The 17681-nt window shown below is 45.1% G+C and overlaps 1 protein-coding gene across 1 annotated transcript; it reads right to left on the bottom strand.

Annotated features, from left to right (window-relative positions):
• Nucleotides 1–858: 858 nt before the first annotated feature.
• On the bottom strand, nucleotides 859–17383 carry LOC102427270 (NXPE family member 3-like). The gene is made up of 5 exons (XM_023759304.1): nucleotides 16774–17383; nucleotides 7020–7744; nucleotides 4117–4190; nucleotides 3797–4009; nucleotides 859–1749 (listed from the first exon to the last, which is right to left on the bottom strand). The coding sequence occupies exons 1-5, from the start codon at nucleotides 16957–16959 to the stop codon at nucleotides 1217–1219; spliced, it is 1731 nt and encodes a 576-aa protein (XP_023615072.1). The 5' UTR covers nucleotides 16960–17383; the 3' UTR covers nucleotides 859–1216.
• Nucleotides 17384–17681: the final 298 nt, after the last annotated feature.

The raw sequence follows: 17681 nt of genomic DNA, 5'->3' as shown, positions 1-17681 counted from the left end.
TTATTTATGTTACTCATGCCCCACCCTCACCTCTGATAACCTGTATCAGTGATCTAATTTTTGTCTTGTTTTTTTCAGATTTAAGATATAGGCGAGATCATATGGTAATTGCCTTCCTTTGTCTAACTTACTTCACCTGCATAACATCTTCAAAGTTCATCTAGGTTGTCACAAATGGCAATATTTCTCTTTTTTTTATGGCTGAATACTATTCCATTGCCTATACATGCCATATTTTCTTTATCTATTAACCCATTGATGGACACTTAGCTTGTTTCTATGTCTTGGCTATTGTAAATAATGCTGCAATGAACATTGTGGGCCCAGATATCTTTTTAACTTAGTGTTTTCCTTTCCTTTGGATAAATACCCAGAAGTGAAATTGCTGGGTCATATCAGTAATATTTTGTTTAACTGAAGTTTGACTTTTGTTATTCTTTTAGGACATCAACTATATTTCCTGAGTTATTACATATTTGAAATGTTTGTTGCCTTTGTAGCTGAATAATACTTTAGCTAAGGGCAAAATTCTTAAGTTTTCTAGTTTGTCAGCTTTGAAAGCATTGTTCCACTGGCTTCTAGTGTTGAATGTTTTTGTTGTTGTTTGTTTTTTGGTGTGTTTTGTTTTTGTAAATATTTTTTTAATGATTTCAGAGAAGAAGGGAGAGGGAGAGAGAGAGAGAAACATCAATGATGAGAGAAAATCATTGATTAGCACCTCCTGCATACTCTCTACTGATATTCTCTACTGAGGACTGAGCCCACCAACCCAGGCATATGTTCTTGACCGGAATCAAACCTGGGACCCTTCAGGGTTTTAAAAAAAGATTTCCAGGTGATTCTAATGTGCAGCCAAGGTTCAGAACCACTGATTTAAGTCAATCTAAGTTTTTCTCTTGTAAGTGACTTAAGCCTTTTTTGCTTAAATGCTTAAAGGATTATTTCTTTATCTATAAAAAACCAGTGATTTTACAAGTGATGCCCTGATGCTGGCTATTTTGTGTCAGATTTCCTGGTAATGCATAATAACATGGACTTCAAACATGTAAAAGAAATGGTCTAAATGACAAGTTGAAAAATCCACAATCGTGTGAATTATGACGTGGATTCAGTGCATTAGCAAGGTCAGACAAGGGGAATAATGGCTGAGAGGCAGAGCTTGCAGGCTTAATCATCACACCAGCTTCTCTGTCCACACAGCCCAAGGCAGAAGCATTCAGGTGGGGCAGATGAAGGAGAGGAGGGAGTCCACCTCGTTTTGGACAATGAGCCGCCCTGGGTGGATCCTGTCAGGCAGGGCCAGGCTGGAGGTCATTTCCCAGGCATCCACAAAGGCCACACGGAGGTCAGCAAAGGCAGCTCGGAGCAGCCGGTTCACCTGGAGGGTGAACCAGTCACTGCCATACACGGACTTGTAGCCAGTGTTGGCCAGTTTGATGACCACAAGAGTGTGGGGCTCCCGGGCCAGCAGCGCAGCCACAGCTGCCCGGATCCCTGCCAGTCGCTGCACAAAGACGGATGGAGGGAAGGTGGTGAAGTGTGCGCCCAGCCCCAGCACCACCACGGTGTGGGGGCCCCCAGCCAGGCCTCCCAGCTCCTGGACCACGGAGTGCAGGGAGGCCACCGGTGTGCGGAGGGAGCGCAGGGGCCAGCCGTGGGCCCGCCAGTGCAGCACTATGTTCCGAGTGGTCTCTACGGCCATCAGGGGCCCTGTCTGATACGTGACGTGTAGATCCATGGGCTTCAGGGCTGTGGGAGAACAAGAGAAAAGGCTTAGGGGTTAATATAGGACTGTATTTCCTGGTTTAAAAATCTAGCACCATTTTCCTCTATCATTCTATGGCCCAACCCTCGATTTTGCTCTCCTTAATCTATAATATTGTCAGTGACCACCTAGTTACCAAGTCTGAAGACCCAGTTCTCAGTCCTTCATCTCCCTGGCTCCTTGAGCATTTTGTCTTATTGATTTTCCTTTGGAATCCTTTTCCTTTGGAATCCCTTTCCTTTCTTAGCAGTGTGTTGTCACTCTCTACAGTCTCCTTGCAGATCTAACGCTCCAACTCAGATTCATTCACTGGTTCCACCCGTGTATAAAGACTTGAGTCAGGCTAGAGATTCAGGGTTGCCCGGTTTACGTCTTTGCACAATGGTGGCCAGCCTAGGGGGCCTGAGACGCCTGAAATACAGCCTGTCTGCTTTGTCATGTGCCCTGGCAGAGAGCTACACACACCTACAGAAAAAGGCCCTTACTTTCTTTGCACGAAGTCTCTACCTGCTCGCCCCACCGTGTGCTCCATGGCTGTGTGGGCACAGAGGGGCACCTTTCTCTAGTCCACAGAAAGGTGCCAGATCAACTAGCACAGTCTCTGGTTTCCCCAGCCTCTGTCATGACCTTCCATTCATCTTTAAAAACAGCTTTTGGCTAGAAAACTCACCCACTCCACCCGGCCATGAGCAGAATTGTCCCCAAATGATCCTGGGAAGTCACTCAACGTTGATGAGACATCGAATTAGTTGGGAGTGGAGCTCCCTTTTTTCCTAAAGGGAGGGGCTGCATCCAGGCTGACCCTCCTGGGCAGTGGGAGCTTCAACCCTTCAAGCAGGAGTCAACGTCCCACAGGCCTCAAGGTCTCCAGGTGGAGGCAGCAGGTGTTTTCTAACTTCTGGGAGCAAATGGCAGCCCACTTGTATCTTGTGCCAAGAAGTTTGTAGGTAAAAAGGAAGAATTATGGCGTGTGTGTGTGTGTGTGTGGGGGGGGTCTCCTCCACTAGAGCATAGACCCACCCTGTGGGCCCCATGCGCCTCTCTGTAGGATGGTGGGAGGACAAGTGGGGGACGGGGCCGGGAGCTGATGCTCTTTCTCTCCTTGACTCTCAGGTTGCCCCTTTCTCCAATAAAGCATATCCCTCAATTCCTGTTATGTTATATTGTGGAGCTTGTGCCTGAAAGGCAGAGACCCCGTGTGACACTCTCACCTCCTTGAACATCTATCTTCAGAGGAATAAATGCCAAAGTCTGTCTGAAGCTCAGACATCTGAATGCACTTCCAATCCCATGTCTTCAAATGCCTCATCCACATGCTCCACAGAAACCCCTCCCCCCACCTTTTTAATCCAATATGAAAAGGTATAAAATAAATATGTCATCTTCTCTCACTCCTGTCTCTTGCTCCCATATCTAGTAAGCATGCCAGTGACTTTTATTCTGAGTTCATTTTATGGTTATCCATAGTGATCTGATCACCTCCCTTCATTGCAGAGCCAATCAGTTAACAAGACTGTGAATTTTTCCAGCATATTACTTCCTTCACTGCTGTCACTCTATTTCTCGTACCAATTTAGCCTCTCCTCACCTCACATGTTGACCATGCAATTGCCTTATGACTTGCCTTTGATCTTTCTTTTTCAATCCAGTCTATCCAACAAACCAAAAACTGCTTAAAAACAGTTGGTGTCTCCCAAATGTCACAAGACAAAACCCCTGGTTTCTCTACAATTATTTTCTTAAATTCCAACTCTACTCCTTCAGTATCCCCCAAGCAACTAATTAGTTCCGCCCAAGGCTATCTATTCATGGTTCATCAAACATATCTACTCTCCTGTTAGAGCTTCTGATTAATTATTGAGATTATGCATAATCTGGGCATTGTTTCCCATCCCTTCCTTAAGGGAATCAGGTGTCCTGTCCTTCTATATCACTCTCCTGAATCCAGGTAGATGCTTTATGCCTTGTCAAAGCCCTGATTCTGCTCTTTTGCTCTTAGGAGTTGTGCCCTCTCCCCTCACGGCCACTCACAAGGCACAGTGTCACGCAGATACTCCCACCACTGCCGCAGCGTGGAGTCTCCCATCATGTGGATGACATGACCAGCCAGGCAGCCCAGGATGCTGTCAACAGTGGAGAAGGAGCGGCCAGAGCAGGAAAGAGAGTGCCACACTCCTCGGTGGAAGAAGCCAGAAGGCTTTGGGCCCGGGATCCCAGGATGGCACAGTTGTTTGGGAGACAGCACTGTAAGCAATTGTTTGTAAGCAAAACAATCAGTGGATACAGAAGAAAACTAAAGCTACAGGCACGGGGTAAGTGCTGACTTTTCTGTAGGCTCCAGTGTTACTTACCCAGACTCCTATCGCTCTCCTTGGCCACCCAGATTGGAGAAATACCCTGAGGGAGGACCTTGTCTGTCACATTCCTGAAGAGAAACCAATTGGCAAGAAAGGAAACCTTAATGGAAATGTGTTATAGGAAGGAATTTTGGGCTAAGGTGAAATGGGGGTTCTTGGAAAAAAGGAAGTTCTCAAAGTCAAGGGCACCTGTACAGAGTCAGGGCTTCTGGGAGACAGTGAGGGCTCTAGGGCAAGAGAGGTGTTAGAAACTAGAGTTGAGGGATCCAGGCTTTTTGAATTTCCTGGCCCCAGGATTTCATCAGTGTAGAAAGCAGATGTTTTAAAATGTACGTAGGAGTCTGGTGTGACTCAGTGATTGAGCATCGACCTATGAACCAGGAGATCATGGTTCTATTCCCAGTCAGGGCACATGCCCAAGTCCTGGCTCTATCCCCAGTAGGGAACATGCAGGAGGCAGCCGATCAATGATTCTCTCTCATCATTGACATTTCTCTTTCTCCCTTCCTCTCTGAAATCAATAAAAAAAATATTTTAAAAAATGTACCTAGTATTTTGGTTTTATTTAGATATGGTAAGGTCAATAGATCAGGAGATGATCGCCATGGAAAAAATAGTGGTACAGTCCTGAGACGTGGGGACATGATGCACCATGCAGGGCCACATGGGGGAAGCGCCAGGCTTGGTCAAGAGGCATCAGGAGCAGGAGAAAATGTGGGCAAAAGTCTTTATTGTGTTTTTTGCAGGAAGGAATGGGTGAGGAAAGGTTAACAGCTGAGTAGGTTTAGGGATGAATAGTTTGAGTAATTTCAGTGGGCTCTGGGCTATAGGGGTAATCTCTACTTGTCTGGTACTTGGCCCTTAGGGACACTTTGAAGTGACCAGTGTGGACAGTTGACTAAAGAAGGAAAGATCCCCCATGGTCAAGTGTCAGTTCCTTGGCAGAGCCCTAGACAAGGAGAACACTCCTCACCAGCCCTGTTGCAGCGGTCCTCAAAATTCGACTAAAGTTGATGTAAAGAAAACACTTGAGCTTGGGTTGCAAATTCATGCCCACTACACATTTGTCGCATGTGTGGTTATCTGTTTAATGCCTGTATCCCATCAGTACACTGTTAGCTCCTGCAGGATGAGGCCATTCTGCCCTGTTCTCCTCTCCCCAGCACCTCCAGGACTTTGGATGGTATCTAGCACAGAGTTGGGGTGGGATAAGACTCAAGAGAAGCAAACATCTGAAATCAGATGATAAAAGTTCTAAGCCCTTTACATACATTAATTTATTAGTTTCTTCCACAAGTCTATGACAGTGGTATTATTACTATCCCCTTTACAAATGAAAGAACAGAGGTACAGAGAGGATAAGTAACTTGCTAGAGATCACATGAATACAAGCTGGCAAACAGTAACAGTTGGAGAAGGGATTCAAACCTCTCAGTCTCACTCCGGAGACTCTTGGGTTTTCCTCCAAGCGACATCCTGAGACTAGGATGTCAGTATTGAATCTTAGATTTATTCCCAGTTGACTAATGCAAATGAGATAGGTGGTTCTCCCCTTCTGACCAAAGGGAGCATGAAAATTGGTCCTGGTGTTAAATTTTTACGTCAGGAGGTAAATGTTAGTGGGAATTCGCCAGACAAGAGGAGTGGCCGAGAGCCTCCAGAGATGGGTGTCTGGTGGAGCTGGCACCTCGGGTGTCTCCAGCTCAGCGTGCCTTGGTGTTTTTCCTCATAGCAGCAGTGATAACTTCCATGCTCTTTGGGGTCATGGAGCACCAGACACCTCACCTGTCAGTCCTCCCACCTAAAACATCTCTGCCTCTGGCTCTAGCCCAGCCGTGGGTAAACTACGGCCCGCGGGCCGGATCTGGCCAGTTTGAAATGAATAAAACTAAAAAAAAAAAAAAAGACCGTACCCTTTTATGTAATGATGTTTACTTTGAATTTATATTAGTTCACACAAACACTCCATCCATGCTTTTGTTCCGGCCCTCCGGTCCAGTTTAAGAACCCATTGTGGCCCTCGAGTCAAAAAGTTTGCCCACCCCTGCTCTAGCCTCTTCTCTTTCTTCTCTCTCAGAGGGGGTGTCCCTCCACTTCTTCTCTTCCCCATCCCACCCTCGCCCCAAGCCATCTTCTGGGACCCTGTTTTTGCTTCCTTCCCTACTGTCTCTCTACTGGAGACCAGATGCCTGGGTCTCCCATTTTAAAAAATGCTTCCCTCATCCCTGGGGTCTCTCCAGCACCAGCCCTGCCTCTGATCTCAAGGCCAGAAGGACTCACTGTGAGCAAGTCTGTTTTCATGGTCTCCTCTCCCTCAATCCCATTCTCTGTCCACCCAGGAGGCTTGCTCCCTGAGACTGAGGACAATTCTCAGCCTCTTTTTGCTTGGCTTACAGGCTGCAGCCTCTGTTTCTGTCTCAGAGAAATCATATCCACCCTCTCTACTCTCTGACCATACATGCCGGTGACTTCTAAATCTACATCTCTCCTTGCAGGGGCCATCAGTAGCGGGGAGGGGATTAGGACACTTCTCCTTTGCCAGGGGTCTGTGGTTCCTCCTTCAGTTTCAGCTAAATTGTCACCTGCCCTTACCATCATAGACCAGATGGGGTGCCCTTTCTCCATGTCTTCAAACCACGCAGTGCATGCAGTTAAGCACCTAGTACACTTCATGTTTTAAAAAGTCGTGCATCTCTTCATTGAAAATGTGTAGAAGGCAGGGAAGCTGATGATTATGCATAAGTAGTCAGCACTTGTCATGGGCATATAATAGGTGCTCAGGAGGTGTACATGGTAGGAGTGAACAGAGAATGAGAAGGGCAGGGACTCAGGCAGAAGACTCGTAGGGACCAGGATTCAGGAGTTGGGGCAGTTTCCAAGAATGCTGGGTTTCTTACCACAGCAGCAGGGCCTCCTCTTGTGGTGTGGTCACGTTCCAGTAACGTCCACTTGAATGTCCCACCAGTGAGTCGCAGGGCAGGGTGGGTGGTCGAGCGCAGAACCAGAGCTCCCCCGAATCTTCATCCCTATAGTGACAGGTAGACTCTTCCTCTCCAGTTAACAGGGGGTTAATATTGCAAGTTACAGTTTCTTCATATCCTGTGGGTCCCCGAAAATAGCCCATGAAATCGACTGTGGCCCATTGGTCCCTCCAGATTCTTCGAAGAACCCCAACTGCCTCACTGGAGTGGATTAGCCGAACTTGCACCTGGGCCTGCCCAGACCAGAAAAGGGGGAAGGACAGCAGGTATGTGCCGTTCTCTAGATCCTGGACATCCCCAGGGACCCCTGCCTTCAAGTCAGGACCCAGCAGCTTTGTCCGAAACAGATCCCCACCGTGGGTCTTGGGCCTGCCCCTATGGTCTCTGGCCACAAGGATGGCCTCCAGGTAGCCTCCCAGGGCATAGCTGGCCTGCACAGGACCCTTCAGGTGGTAGGTAGAGGTCTCAGGGCTGGTGGAGGCCAAAAGGTCCCCCCCATCTCCTGGAGTCAGAGGCCAGTGCAGAAGGTGGGTCAGGTCTGAGAGCTGCGGGGGGAGAGAGCCAGAGGATTTGCGGGCAGGGCGAGGCCTTGGGGACAGAGGGACAGCACTATCAGGCCAGGAAACCCTGGTATACAAGATCTGTGGGAGAAAAAGAGGAACCAGTCAGTGATTTTTGCCTCTTCATATTTTTTTCTGTAAAGAAGTTTTCAATTCACCAAACTTAGTCCTCCTCTGCTTGGTGGGTCTCAGACAGGAATCCTATCTGCCTTCCTTTTTGCTGCTTCTGACCCAAAGCTGTTGTCTGAGCCACCACCACACACATCTGCAAATACCATCTCATGTTTAAAACCATATTTCTGTGAGTTTTGTTAAATCCCAGAGAATAAATAACATCTCTGTCTGCTGGTCCCTACTGGCTTCTGCTGACCACCTGCTTACCTCTGACACACACATTCCACTGCCACAGAGGGGGTCCAGGCTTGGACCCACCCCCACCCCTCATCTCTAGCCCTCCCCACTCCTTACAAGTCCATCTTCTCTCTGGACTCCAAAACCAGAGTAAATCCACCTTCCCCTTCTATTTCTCTTTCCACAACCCCTGTCTCTACTAGACATGTTCAACCTGGACTTAGAAGGAGGAACAGTTGATGGAGTGGACATGAGGGGTCCTGGGGCACAAAGGTGAGCCATGTGCAGATAGAATGGGGTTTGGGGGAGGGAGTAGGCTGGGGCTCCAGTTCGCTTCAGCCCCCAACAAAAATCCAAGTCCCAGGTAAGCACAAACCTAAGTCGGCCTTGCCTCACAAGAAACACCCATACGGCTCAAAATCATAGTACAAGTGCTTAGCAAGTCCTCCAAGGAAAGGAAGTCAATCCAGTTAGAAGGCCCATCAGCATTTGGTGGTCTCTAGCATTTATCTACCCTGCGCCTGATTTATTTTCTGACTACACCTTAGCATCAAGGGTCTTGATCCTCTTTCACAGAGTTTCCTCACAGCATAGACATTAAGTTAAATAAACACGCTCCTGGCCATTTGATAATACCAGGTCTCACAAGGGTCAGGCACTAGAGATGCCCAAACACCTCTCCTTACATTTCTCCTGGATAAAGTCAACATAAGCAGGAAAAAAATATTTTGGAAGTACATCAGGAAGGGAGAACTGGTACAGAGGGGAAGGGGCAGAAGGAGAAATTTCCTTCATGCAAAGTATTGAGACCTATCCTAGAGGCCCTTAATTAAGTCCCTGGAATTTGAATTTTTCTGTGTCATGTCACAGGAGTTGCTGGTGCAGTTTGTGACCGAGAACTGGGGTGGCCACTGTCTGACCAGAGACCAATGTACCATGCGGTCAAGAGACATATGCAATTGGGGAATGAGACATGATATGATGGAGAACCACAAGAGACCACCAATGACTCTGGGAGTGGCTTGGGATTAAGCCCTTTATCCACAGGACCTATTGGAGCCACCACCCCTTCTTCAAGCCAATAGCCAATGAGATGGTCAGCAACTGTGATCAAGAAGCAATGTCCACTTCACGCAGGTTAGTGATAGGAAGGAACCTGTTTGCTTTTCAGTCTCTTGGTTTTTCTTCCCAATATCAAAGGGAAAATAGAGGGAAGAAGAATGAGAAAGGTATGTGTGAGCAGAGCATGCCTCTCTCCCCAACTCAAATCAGCGGGAGCCTTAGCTGAACTTGGCAAGAGGGGATGGAGGGAGAAGGGAAGGAGCTTTCAATAGGACATAAGGTTGAAGTTGCAAATGAACAGCACTGAGTCTTAGACAAACAAACTCGACTGATATAAGAACTGAAATTGACTTAAAATGTATGGAATTAGACTGAGATGTGGTTAAGGAAGCTCAAGGGAAGGATAGCATTCAACAGACAGTTGATGGCAACAATGGGAAGAATTAAAATTATTTCAAGTTTATACTCCAACTAGGTCCTCCCTAAACTGGTTGCATGTTCTTCAGTAAGCACCGGCTTCTGGTCCCTGCAGGCACATCGTGGTTTATAGCAACAGTCTTGAAGCTATATTTTAACTGCTTGGGCCTCAACAAGCAAACATTGGGCATCTGCTATTGACTTTGATCTAAAGATCTGTTCCTAAAACTAGAGTTAAATTACTAAGACAAGAGAGCATAGGGGTTTGTTTGTGTTGTATTCCAAAGTATATCACCTCCACCCTAGGTCAGGTTGAGGGAGCTCATCTCTCTAGGGGTAGATAAGAGTTGGTAAAAAAAAAAGGGAATGCAAAGAAAAAGGTGACATATAAAGGCCATAATGAAGGAGAGGAAAATGGACTAATTTAAAAAGCATGTTAAGATATTAAAAGCATAGTTGAAACCTTCTGAAGTGACTAGCGAACAATGGAAAGAAATATCACGCCAGAAACAAATGCTCTTCTACAAAGAATGATGTGACACTGAAATATTTTTGCCGATATTGAGTAACACAGGTTACTCAAATACTGAAAAATTCAAAAATAGGAGAAAGGCAAATGTGTTAGGTAGGAATTGCTTTTGGCTGGTAGTAACAGACACTACCTTCAGTGGCATAAACAAAGGAAGGTTTATTTTTCTCACAATAACTGTCTGGAAATAGACAATTGGTGGCCTTAGTTCAGTGTCTTAAGGATGTAAGGGCAAGGTCTTTGTGATTTCTTGACAGTTCTCTCCTGGTCCCAAGAAGGCTGCTGGAGCGCCAGCCATCATGTTTACTTTGGTATCAGCAGGAAGGAGGAATGATATAGCACCAAAATAGCTTTAAAAGTCCTACACTATTACTTTTATTTATGTTTCATTGACCACTCTTGCCTGTAGTGGAGTCTGGACATACAGTCTTCCCCCCTTTCCTTACTGGGCACAGGTTTGGGTTAGTAGGGAAGAATAGGAGAATATTTCTAGAATGAGGCAAAAGCTTCAGAACCACCAGATGTAGTTCAGGAATCTGCTAAAGATGAAACCAACATGGGCTGAGAGAGAACCTACCCCCCAGGAGGCATGTTTCATGGGACAAAGCAATTTCCATGCGAGAAGCAGTGGCCATAGCCTTTGCACAGAGCACAGAAGACAAAGATATGGTGATGGATTTTGATCCATTGTGCCACTTGCAGAACCCACAGTGTATGCAGCAATTGGATATCAGGGCCATGGAACTTAGTGGGGAACAGGAAATTAAGATGTTTTAAACATACGTGATAGGGGGAAGATGGGCCCTTCAAGTAAGAGCTGATGCTGAGGGACTTGTTACTGCACATTTTCACATGCTTTTTAAATTGGTCATTGCAGATTTTCACATTTTTCAAAAGGAAAGAAATAGCCCACACCGCTTCCTCTGCAAGAGGAAGCAACATGCAGAGGTGGATTTCCCCTGCTGCTGTTGTACGCACAGGACACCATCCATCACTCTCAGTGGGAGAAGTTTCCCAATAAAATTTAAGTTCATAATTTGTGGACTTTGGACAACCCATGCAGAACAACTAGTAGTCTGGTGGGGCTAAAACCAAGAAAGTTTTCTCTTCTTTGCCTATTGACTTATCTTCAGACACCTCTGAAGCTCAGCTTTGGTCTTTGGCAAAACCAGAGGTTGGATTATATTACGTACAGGGCTCTAAGAACTTTGTTTTCTGGTTTGCTGCTCAGAAGAGGGGGAATTTACCATCATTTTCTAAATCAAGTGGGTGTGAGTCTTGTGTGGCGATAATATAAGAGTCCTATTGAGCATAGAGGCCCTTCTTGCTTCTTTTCTCTCTTCCCTCATCTCTGAACTCTCAGGACTTGCAAATGTGAGACAGTGATTCTGCATATGTGCATCTCTTGTGCAGATCCAGCTCCCCTAAAGGCAGGTTTCCAAATGTCTAGATTTGGGGAGGGTGTTTCTGACTGACACTGTTGGTTGCCTATCCAATATCCCATTTTTATTTGGGGTAGAATAAAGCCAAATGTGATACATTATCATCATGCAATACATTATTATTGGTCCGAGCCAATAATGACATTCACATTCCACATTTTTTCAATTTTCTCGAGAATTTCCCAGTTCTGGTTAATAAGATATGAGGAGAGGGGTATCGGAGACAGCTTCCACTCACCTAATAAAAGGGACCAGCTTGATGCCCTATTTTATTTCCACCTGGGATGTGGATTCAGTGCCTGGAGATGCATCAAACATCTTGCAATAAGAAAGGAAAGGCCATTTCAAACCTTGTTTGTCTTCCACTCCCCACATAATTCTGGTGCTGAGTGTCACAGGAAACACTCATATCATGATAGGATTTCTGGCTCTTTCTTTGTGTCATAATGCTGAGTTGGCACAGTGTGGGATAGGAGTGTTCCTGGAAGCCATTCCTATCCCAAGACATTTAGCTATAACTTAACTGTATGCAGGAATGACTGAAAATTACATTAAATAAAAACTAAATGTTCCTCAATTCAAACTTACTTTAATGGTCTCTAAAAAAAGAAAAAAAAAAGAGCCTCTGACCACTCCAACATCACCTGACATGAAAAAAGCTGTAATAGAAAGATACATGACCTTCCCAGGTTGAGATTAAAATATTTTACTATGTAAATTTTACAAAAACACATGACACTGTTAGCATCCTTCCCAAGGTCTTGGAAGAGATCTATATAAATGAAGGACTCTGAAACTTGGCTTCCTGGCAAATATACCTCAGGTTATGACTATTGCAAAGCCAACTCTGCCCCCAGTCAACTGCAATATGAGATACCATCCTATTGAATAAAAGAGAAAAAGGGTAATTAACCGTACTTCTGCTATGCTTCCCATTGACTAATCAGCGAGATATGCAAATTAACTGCCTACAAAGATAGCGGCCGGTAGCCACGCAGCTGAAGTGAACAGGAGGCTTGCTTGCTCCAGTGATGGAGGAAGCCAAGGTTCCCCGCCTGCTGCGGCCTGGCTCTGAGCTCCAAAAGCAACAGCTTCAAAAGCAACAAAGTTTCAATTATAGAAGCTAAACAAACTCCAGATACCTGCTTTCAGCCAGCCGCGGCCTCAGAGCTGGGAGCACCAGTGAAGGCAACAGAGATTCAATTATAGACGGTAAATAAATCCCAGAATAAAAAAAAGAAAGAAAGAAAGGAGAGGCTGGGAGCTTCAGTCGCAGGCCAGCCTGAAAACGGCCCTCAGCCCCTCACCCAGACTGGCCAGGCACCCAGTGGGGACCCCCACCCTAAAGGGGGTGTGGCCAGCCTGAAAACAGCCATCAGCCCCTCATCCAGGCTGGCCAGGCACCCCAGCGGGGACCCCCACCCTGAAGGGGGTGTGATCAGCTGCAAACAGCCATCATCCCCTCACCTAGGCTGGCCAGGCACCCAAGCAGGACCCCCACCCTGATTTGGGACACCCTTCAGGGCAAACCAGCCAGCCCCCACCTATGCACCAGGCCTCTATCCTATATAGTAAAAGGGTAATATGCAAACTGACCCTAACAGCAGAAAGACTGGGAATGACTAGTCACTATGACACACACTGACCACCAGGGGGCAGACGCTCAATGTAGGAGCTGCCCTCTGGTGGTCAGTGCGCTCCCACATGGGGGAGCTCTGCTCAGCCACAAGCCAGGCTGATGGCTGCCAGTACAGTGGTGGTGGTGGGAGCCTCTCCTGCCTCCTCAGCAGCGCTAAGGATGTACGACTACAGCTTAGGTCTGCTCCCCGCTGGCAAGTGGACATCCCCCGAGGGCTGCCGGGCTGCCAGAGGGATGTCTGATTGCCAGCTTAGGCCCAATCCCCCGGGGAGCAGTCCTAAGCCAGCAGGTGGTCATCCCCCAAGGGGTCCCAGACTGTGAGAGGGCACAGGCCGGGCTGAGGGACCCCCCCTCAAGTGCACAAATTTTTGTGCACTGGGCCTCTAGTAATTTATAAGACACATCTCAATTTCAGAAATGTTCAAGTATGAAAAAATAGACATCTTAGAATTGACAAAATATGGTATTTGCAACATATATAATAGACAAAAGATTAAACCCAGAAAATAGGAGGAATGAACACAAATCAACATGAAAAAGACAAATAATTCAATACAAAAATGGGCAAAGTATATAAACAGGCAATTTATAATATATATAATTGTTAATTTCAGAGCAAAAGGGAGAAGGAGAGAGAGATAGAAACATCAATGATGAGAGAGAATCATTGACCAGCTGCCTCCTGCACCCCCCCCCTACTGGGGATAAAGCCAGAAACCTAGGCATGTGCCCTGACCAGGAACCGAACTGTAACCTTCTGGTTCATAGGCCAATGCTTAACCACTAAGCTATGCCAGATGGCCTAAAAAGGCAATTTATAGAAGGGAAACTTTAAAAAGAAAATAAATGTCAGAAAAAAAATGCTCAACTAATTTAGTTATATAAGCTAGGAATGGTTTAGCTGCCAATTACAGAAAACCCAACACATAATGGCTTAAGAATGATGGTTTTATTTTTCTCACACAACACCATGTCTAGGAGTAGGACATCAAGGGAAGGTTAGTGGCTCAACAACGTCATTCAGAATCCAGACTATCTACTATCTTTATCATGTTACTTGTTGCCCATAGTGCAAGATGGTTGTACCTCCTGTGCTCATGTTCATCTACCAGCAAGAACATAGGGAATGGCAAATTGTGCTTGGTGAATTTTCCCCTTTTAATTAGGGGGGAAAACCACACATTTCTCCAAAATCTCCATTCAGGAGTTTTCTGCTTAAATTTTGCTTATGGGAGAGGGCAAATCCAGTGTCCTATGCTACAGCCATCTTAGACCTCCTCCTGCTTATATTACACTAGAGGCCCAGTGCATGAAATTCATGCACGGGTAGGGTCTCTAGGCCTGGCTGGCGATCAGGGCCGATCTGTGTGGTGACTGGTGGGGTGTTCAGGGGGGCCCCTGCTGGCACCCGCCTTGGCTGGCCTGGAACCGCCTGCTCACTGGCCCTACGCCTCACTGCCACCACCGGTTGCCTCCCTCTGTGGGGCGACCAGCAGGAGATTGGGAGTCCCCCACCTGCCTTGACTGGCCAGGGGCCTGCAGGCTGGGGGCAGCTCCTGCATTGAGTGTCTGCCCCCTGGTGGTTAGTGTGTGTCATAGCAACCAGTCGTTCTGTCTTTTTGTAGATTTGCATATTAGCCTTTTATTATATAGGATTATATAGGACTAGAGGCTCAATGCACAAAAATTCATGCAAGAGTAGGCCTTCCTTCCCCCAGCTGCTGGCACTGGCTTCCCTCTGGTACCCAGAACCCAGGCTTTGCTCTGGTCGCCACTGCCAGGCACCCAGGACCTGGGCTGCTTCACTCTGGCCACCTCTGCCACCCATCGGATTCCCCATGGTTCCCCATTTGCCATGCTGCGATCAGAGCCTGTGGAGGGGGAGGGACTGAGAGGTGGTCAATGCACCTCATAGTGACTGGTTGAGCGGTTGTTATGGTCGCTGGCCTTTTATTATATAGGATATCTGTAGAATATGTATTGATAATACCTTTTGCATGTCCACTATTGATCATTTGTGTCTATTATTTTTTCCTGATTAGTTTGACTAGAAGCTAATCAATTTTATTGATCTCATAGAACCAACTTTCAATGAATTAATTTTTTATATTGATTTTCTGTTTTCTATCTTATTTATTTCTGCTAGGATATTTTTTTCTTTCTTCTAATTTCATAGACTTTAATTTGCTCTTTTTTCTAGTTTCTTGAGATGGAAACTGAATTAATTGATTTGAGATCTTACATCTTTTCTGACAAAGACATTTAATACTATAAATTTCCCTCTGAGTATTCCACAAAATTTTATAGGCCTGTTTTCATTTTCCTTCCATTCAAAATGCTTTCTAATTTCCTTTCAGAGTTCTCCTTTGACCCATTAGGTTATTAATAAGTATATTATTTAGTTTCTAAATATTTGGAGATTTTCTAGAAATCTTTCTGTTATTGATTTATAATGTATTTCAGTAGTGATCAGAGGACACAACTTTTTATTATTTAAAACATTTGGAGAGAGAGAGAGAGAGAGAGAGAGAGAGAGAGAGAGAGAGGAATTCATTTGTTAAGGAGCAAATATTAATGACCATAACCAGGTTAGGCCTGGATTTCAATATGTATAAGACAGTAGATGAAAGAACTGAATTTTATTAGTATGAAACTGCCTGATTTATGGGAGAAAGTGAAGAGGTTCTGGGATACAACAGGACAGGGTGGCCCAAAAACTTATTGGTCTATAGTCTTATCAGGAAAAGTCAATCATATCTTGGGGTAATCTTTTCCTCTTAAGATGGAAACTCTATTCTGATATATCACTTCTCTACTGAATTCCTGTTTCCTGTTCTCTGATACAGTCCTGAGTTGGACTAAAAATAAGAAAGGATGTTTTGTCCTTTGTTCAAATGGTTTTCCTTTGTAAACACATAGATTTATGTATTTGAGTTTTCTTTTGCTTGTTTCCCCTAATTAATCCTGGTAAAGCTCCTTTTTAAATTTTTTTTTTAAAAAAGCAGAACCTTGCCCTAGCTGGTTTGGTTCAGTGGATAGAGCGTCGGCCTGCGGACTCAAGGGTCCCAGGTTCGATTCCAGTCAAGGGCATGTACCTTGGTTGCGGGCACATCCCCAGTAGGGAGTGTGCAAGAGGCAGCTGATCGATGTTTCTCTCTCATCGATGTTTCTAACTCTCTATCCCTCTCCCTTCCTCTCTGTAAAAAATCAATAATATATATATATACATATATAAAAAAAATGCAGAACCAAGAGGAAAAGGAAACTTTTACATGTGCACCAGGTAGGAAGAGGGAAGAGGGTGCCCTTAGACAAGGTACGGAGGTAATAGTGGCCTTCTTAGTTTTAAGAACTAGAAAGAGCCAGGAGAATTGGAACAGAAATATAAAAATTCAGGGATATAGAAAGCATAGATAGCTTAGGTTTCTACTTTCCCCTCCAATAACTCTTTTGGGCTAGTGTTTTGGAGACTCTTACAGCTGCTTCTACCGGATACTATGTGCTCATTCTCTATCTATGAACTAGTCCCTTCATGACACTTCTGTTCTTGCATTAGGAAAATGGAATGTCGAAATGGAGAGCTTCCCTTGACCTTGACCTCTTTTGCCTAGAAAGTAACTGGTTCATGCTCTATGGATGGACAGAGACAAGTGGAAAGAGGCATACTTACCCAAATTGCAATGACTGATCCCACAACCACAATCTTGTGCCACTTGAGCTGCTTGATAAATAGGTCTGTGGAAGCCTGGAGTTGTTTGCTAGACATCTGGTATGTGACCAAGACACTAGGTAGATAAAAGTGTAAAACCAGGAGGAGTGACATCATAAACATGGTGAAATAAGAGTTTCCTACCATTTATCTACTCAAAGAACACCAACTCTGGAAATCATCCATGGATGAGAAGGCTTTTGTAGAAGTTCGGGTAACCAGTGGAGAAGTTGCAGCACACCCTTGGAGCAATTATGATCCAGAAATTCTAGTCATGTCCACAAAATCTTATGTGAGAATATTGATAACTGCCATATTCATAATATTCCCAAATTGAAAAAAAAGTAAATATCCACCAATGGAAAAATAGATAAGCAAGCTTTGATAGATTCTTAAAATTAATAGCATTCAGCAATAAAATAAAACAAGTGTCTGGCCTGTGTGGCTCAGTTGATTAAACATTATCCCAGACACTGAGAGGTTGTTGGTTTGATTCCTGGTCAGGTCACATGCCCAGGGCATGTACAGGCTGTATCCCCGGTGGAGGGCATGAAGAAGGCAGCCTTCTCTTTCATTGATGTTTCTGTCTCTCTCTCCCTCTCCTTTCTCTCTCTCTCTAAAATCAATAAAAAATATTAAAAATAAAACAACTGATAAATGCAACAACAAACACAAAAGGTACATATTACATGATTCTTTTAATAAGAATTCTAGAAGCAACAAACTAATCTATGATGATAGAAATCAGAATAGCAGTTGGCTCTAGCGAAAGTAGTTGACTGGCAGGGTGCATAAAGAAACTTTATAGTGTTCTGTAATGTCCTGGACAATATTCTGGACAATATTAACATAATAGAGGTGATGCATGG

Source organism: Myotis lucifugus, unplaced genomic scaffold (assembly GCF_000147115.1).
Source record: "Myotis lucifugus unplaced genomic scaffold, Myoluc2.0 scaffold_0, whole genome shotgun sequence".
Classification (NCBI taxonomy): domain Eukaryota; kingdom Metazoa; phylum Chordata; class Mammalia; order Chiroptera; family Vespertilionidae; genus Myotis; species Myotis lucifugus.
The sequence above is the reverse complement of the archived record's forward strand: the minus strand, read 5'-3'. Positions and strand labels throughout refer to the sequence as shown.

Excerpts from the sequence above, each read along its gene's own strand:
- LOC102427270 (XM_023759304.1), bottom strand. The coding sequence starts at position 16,959 with ATGGTAGGAAACTCTTATTTCACCATGTTTATGATGTCACTCCTCCTG. Across the intron at positions 4,191-7,019 it reads GAGGAGGCCCTGCTGCTGTG|GAATGTGACAGACAAGGTCC; the intron begins GTAAGAAACCCA and ends GTTTCTCTTCAG. Across the intron at positions 1,750-3,796 it reads TCTGCGTGACACTGTGCCTT|CCCTGAAGCCCATGGATCTA; the intron begins GTGAGTGGCCGT and ends GTTCTCCCACAG.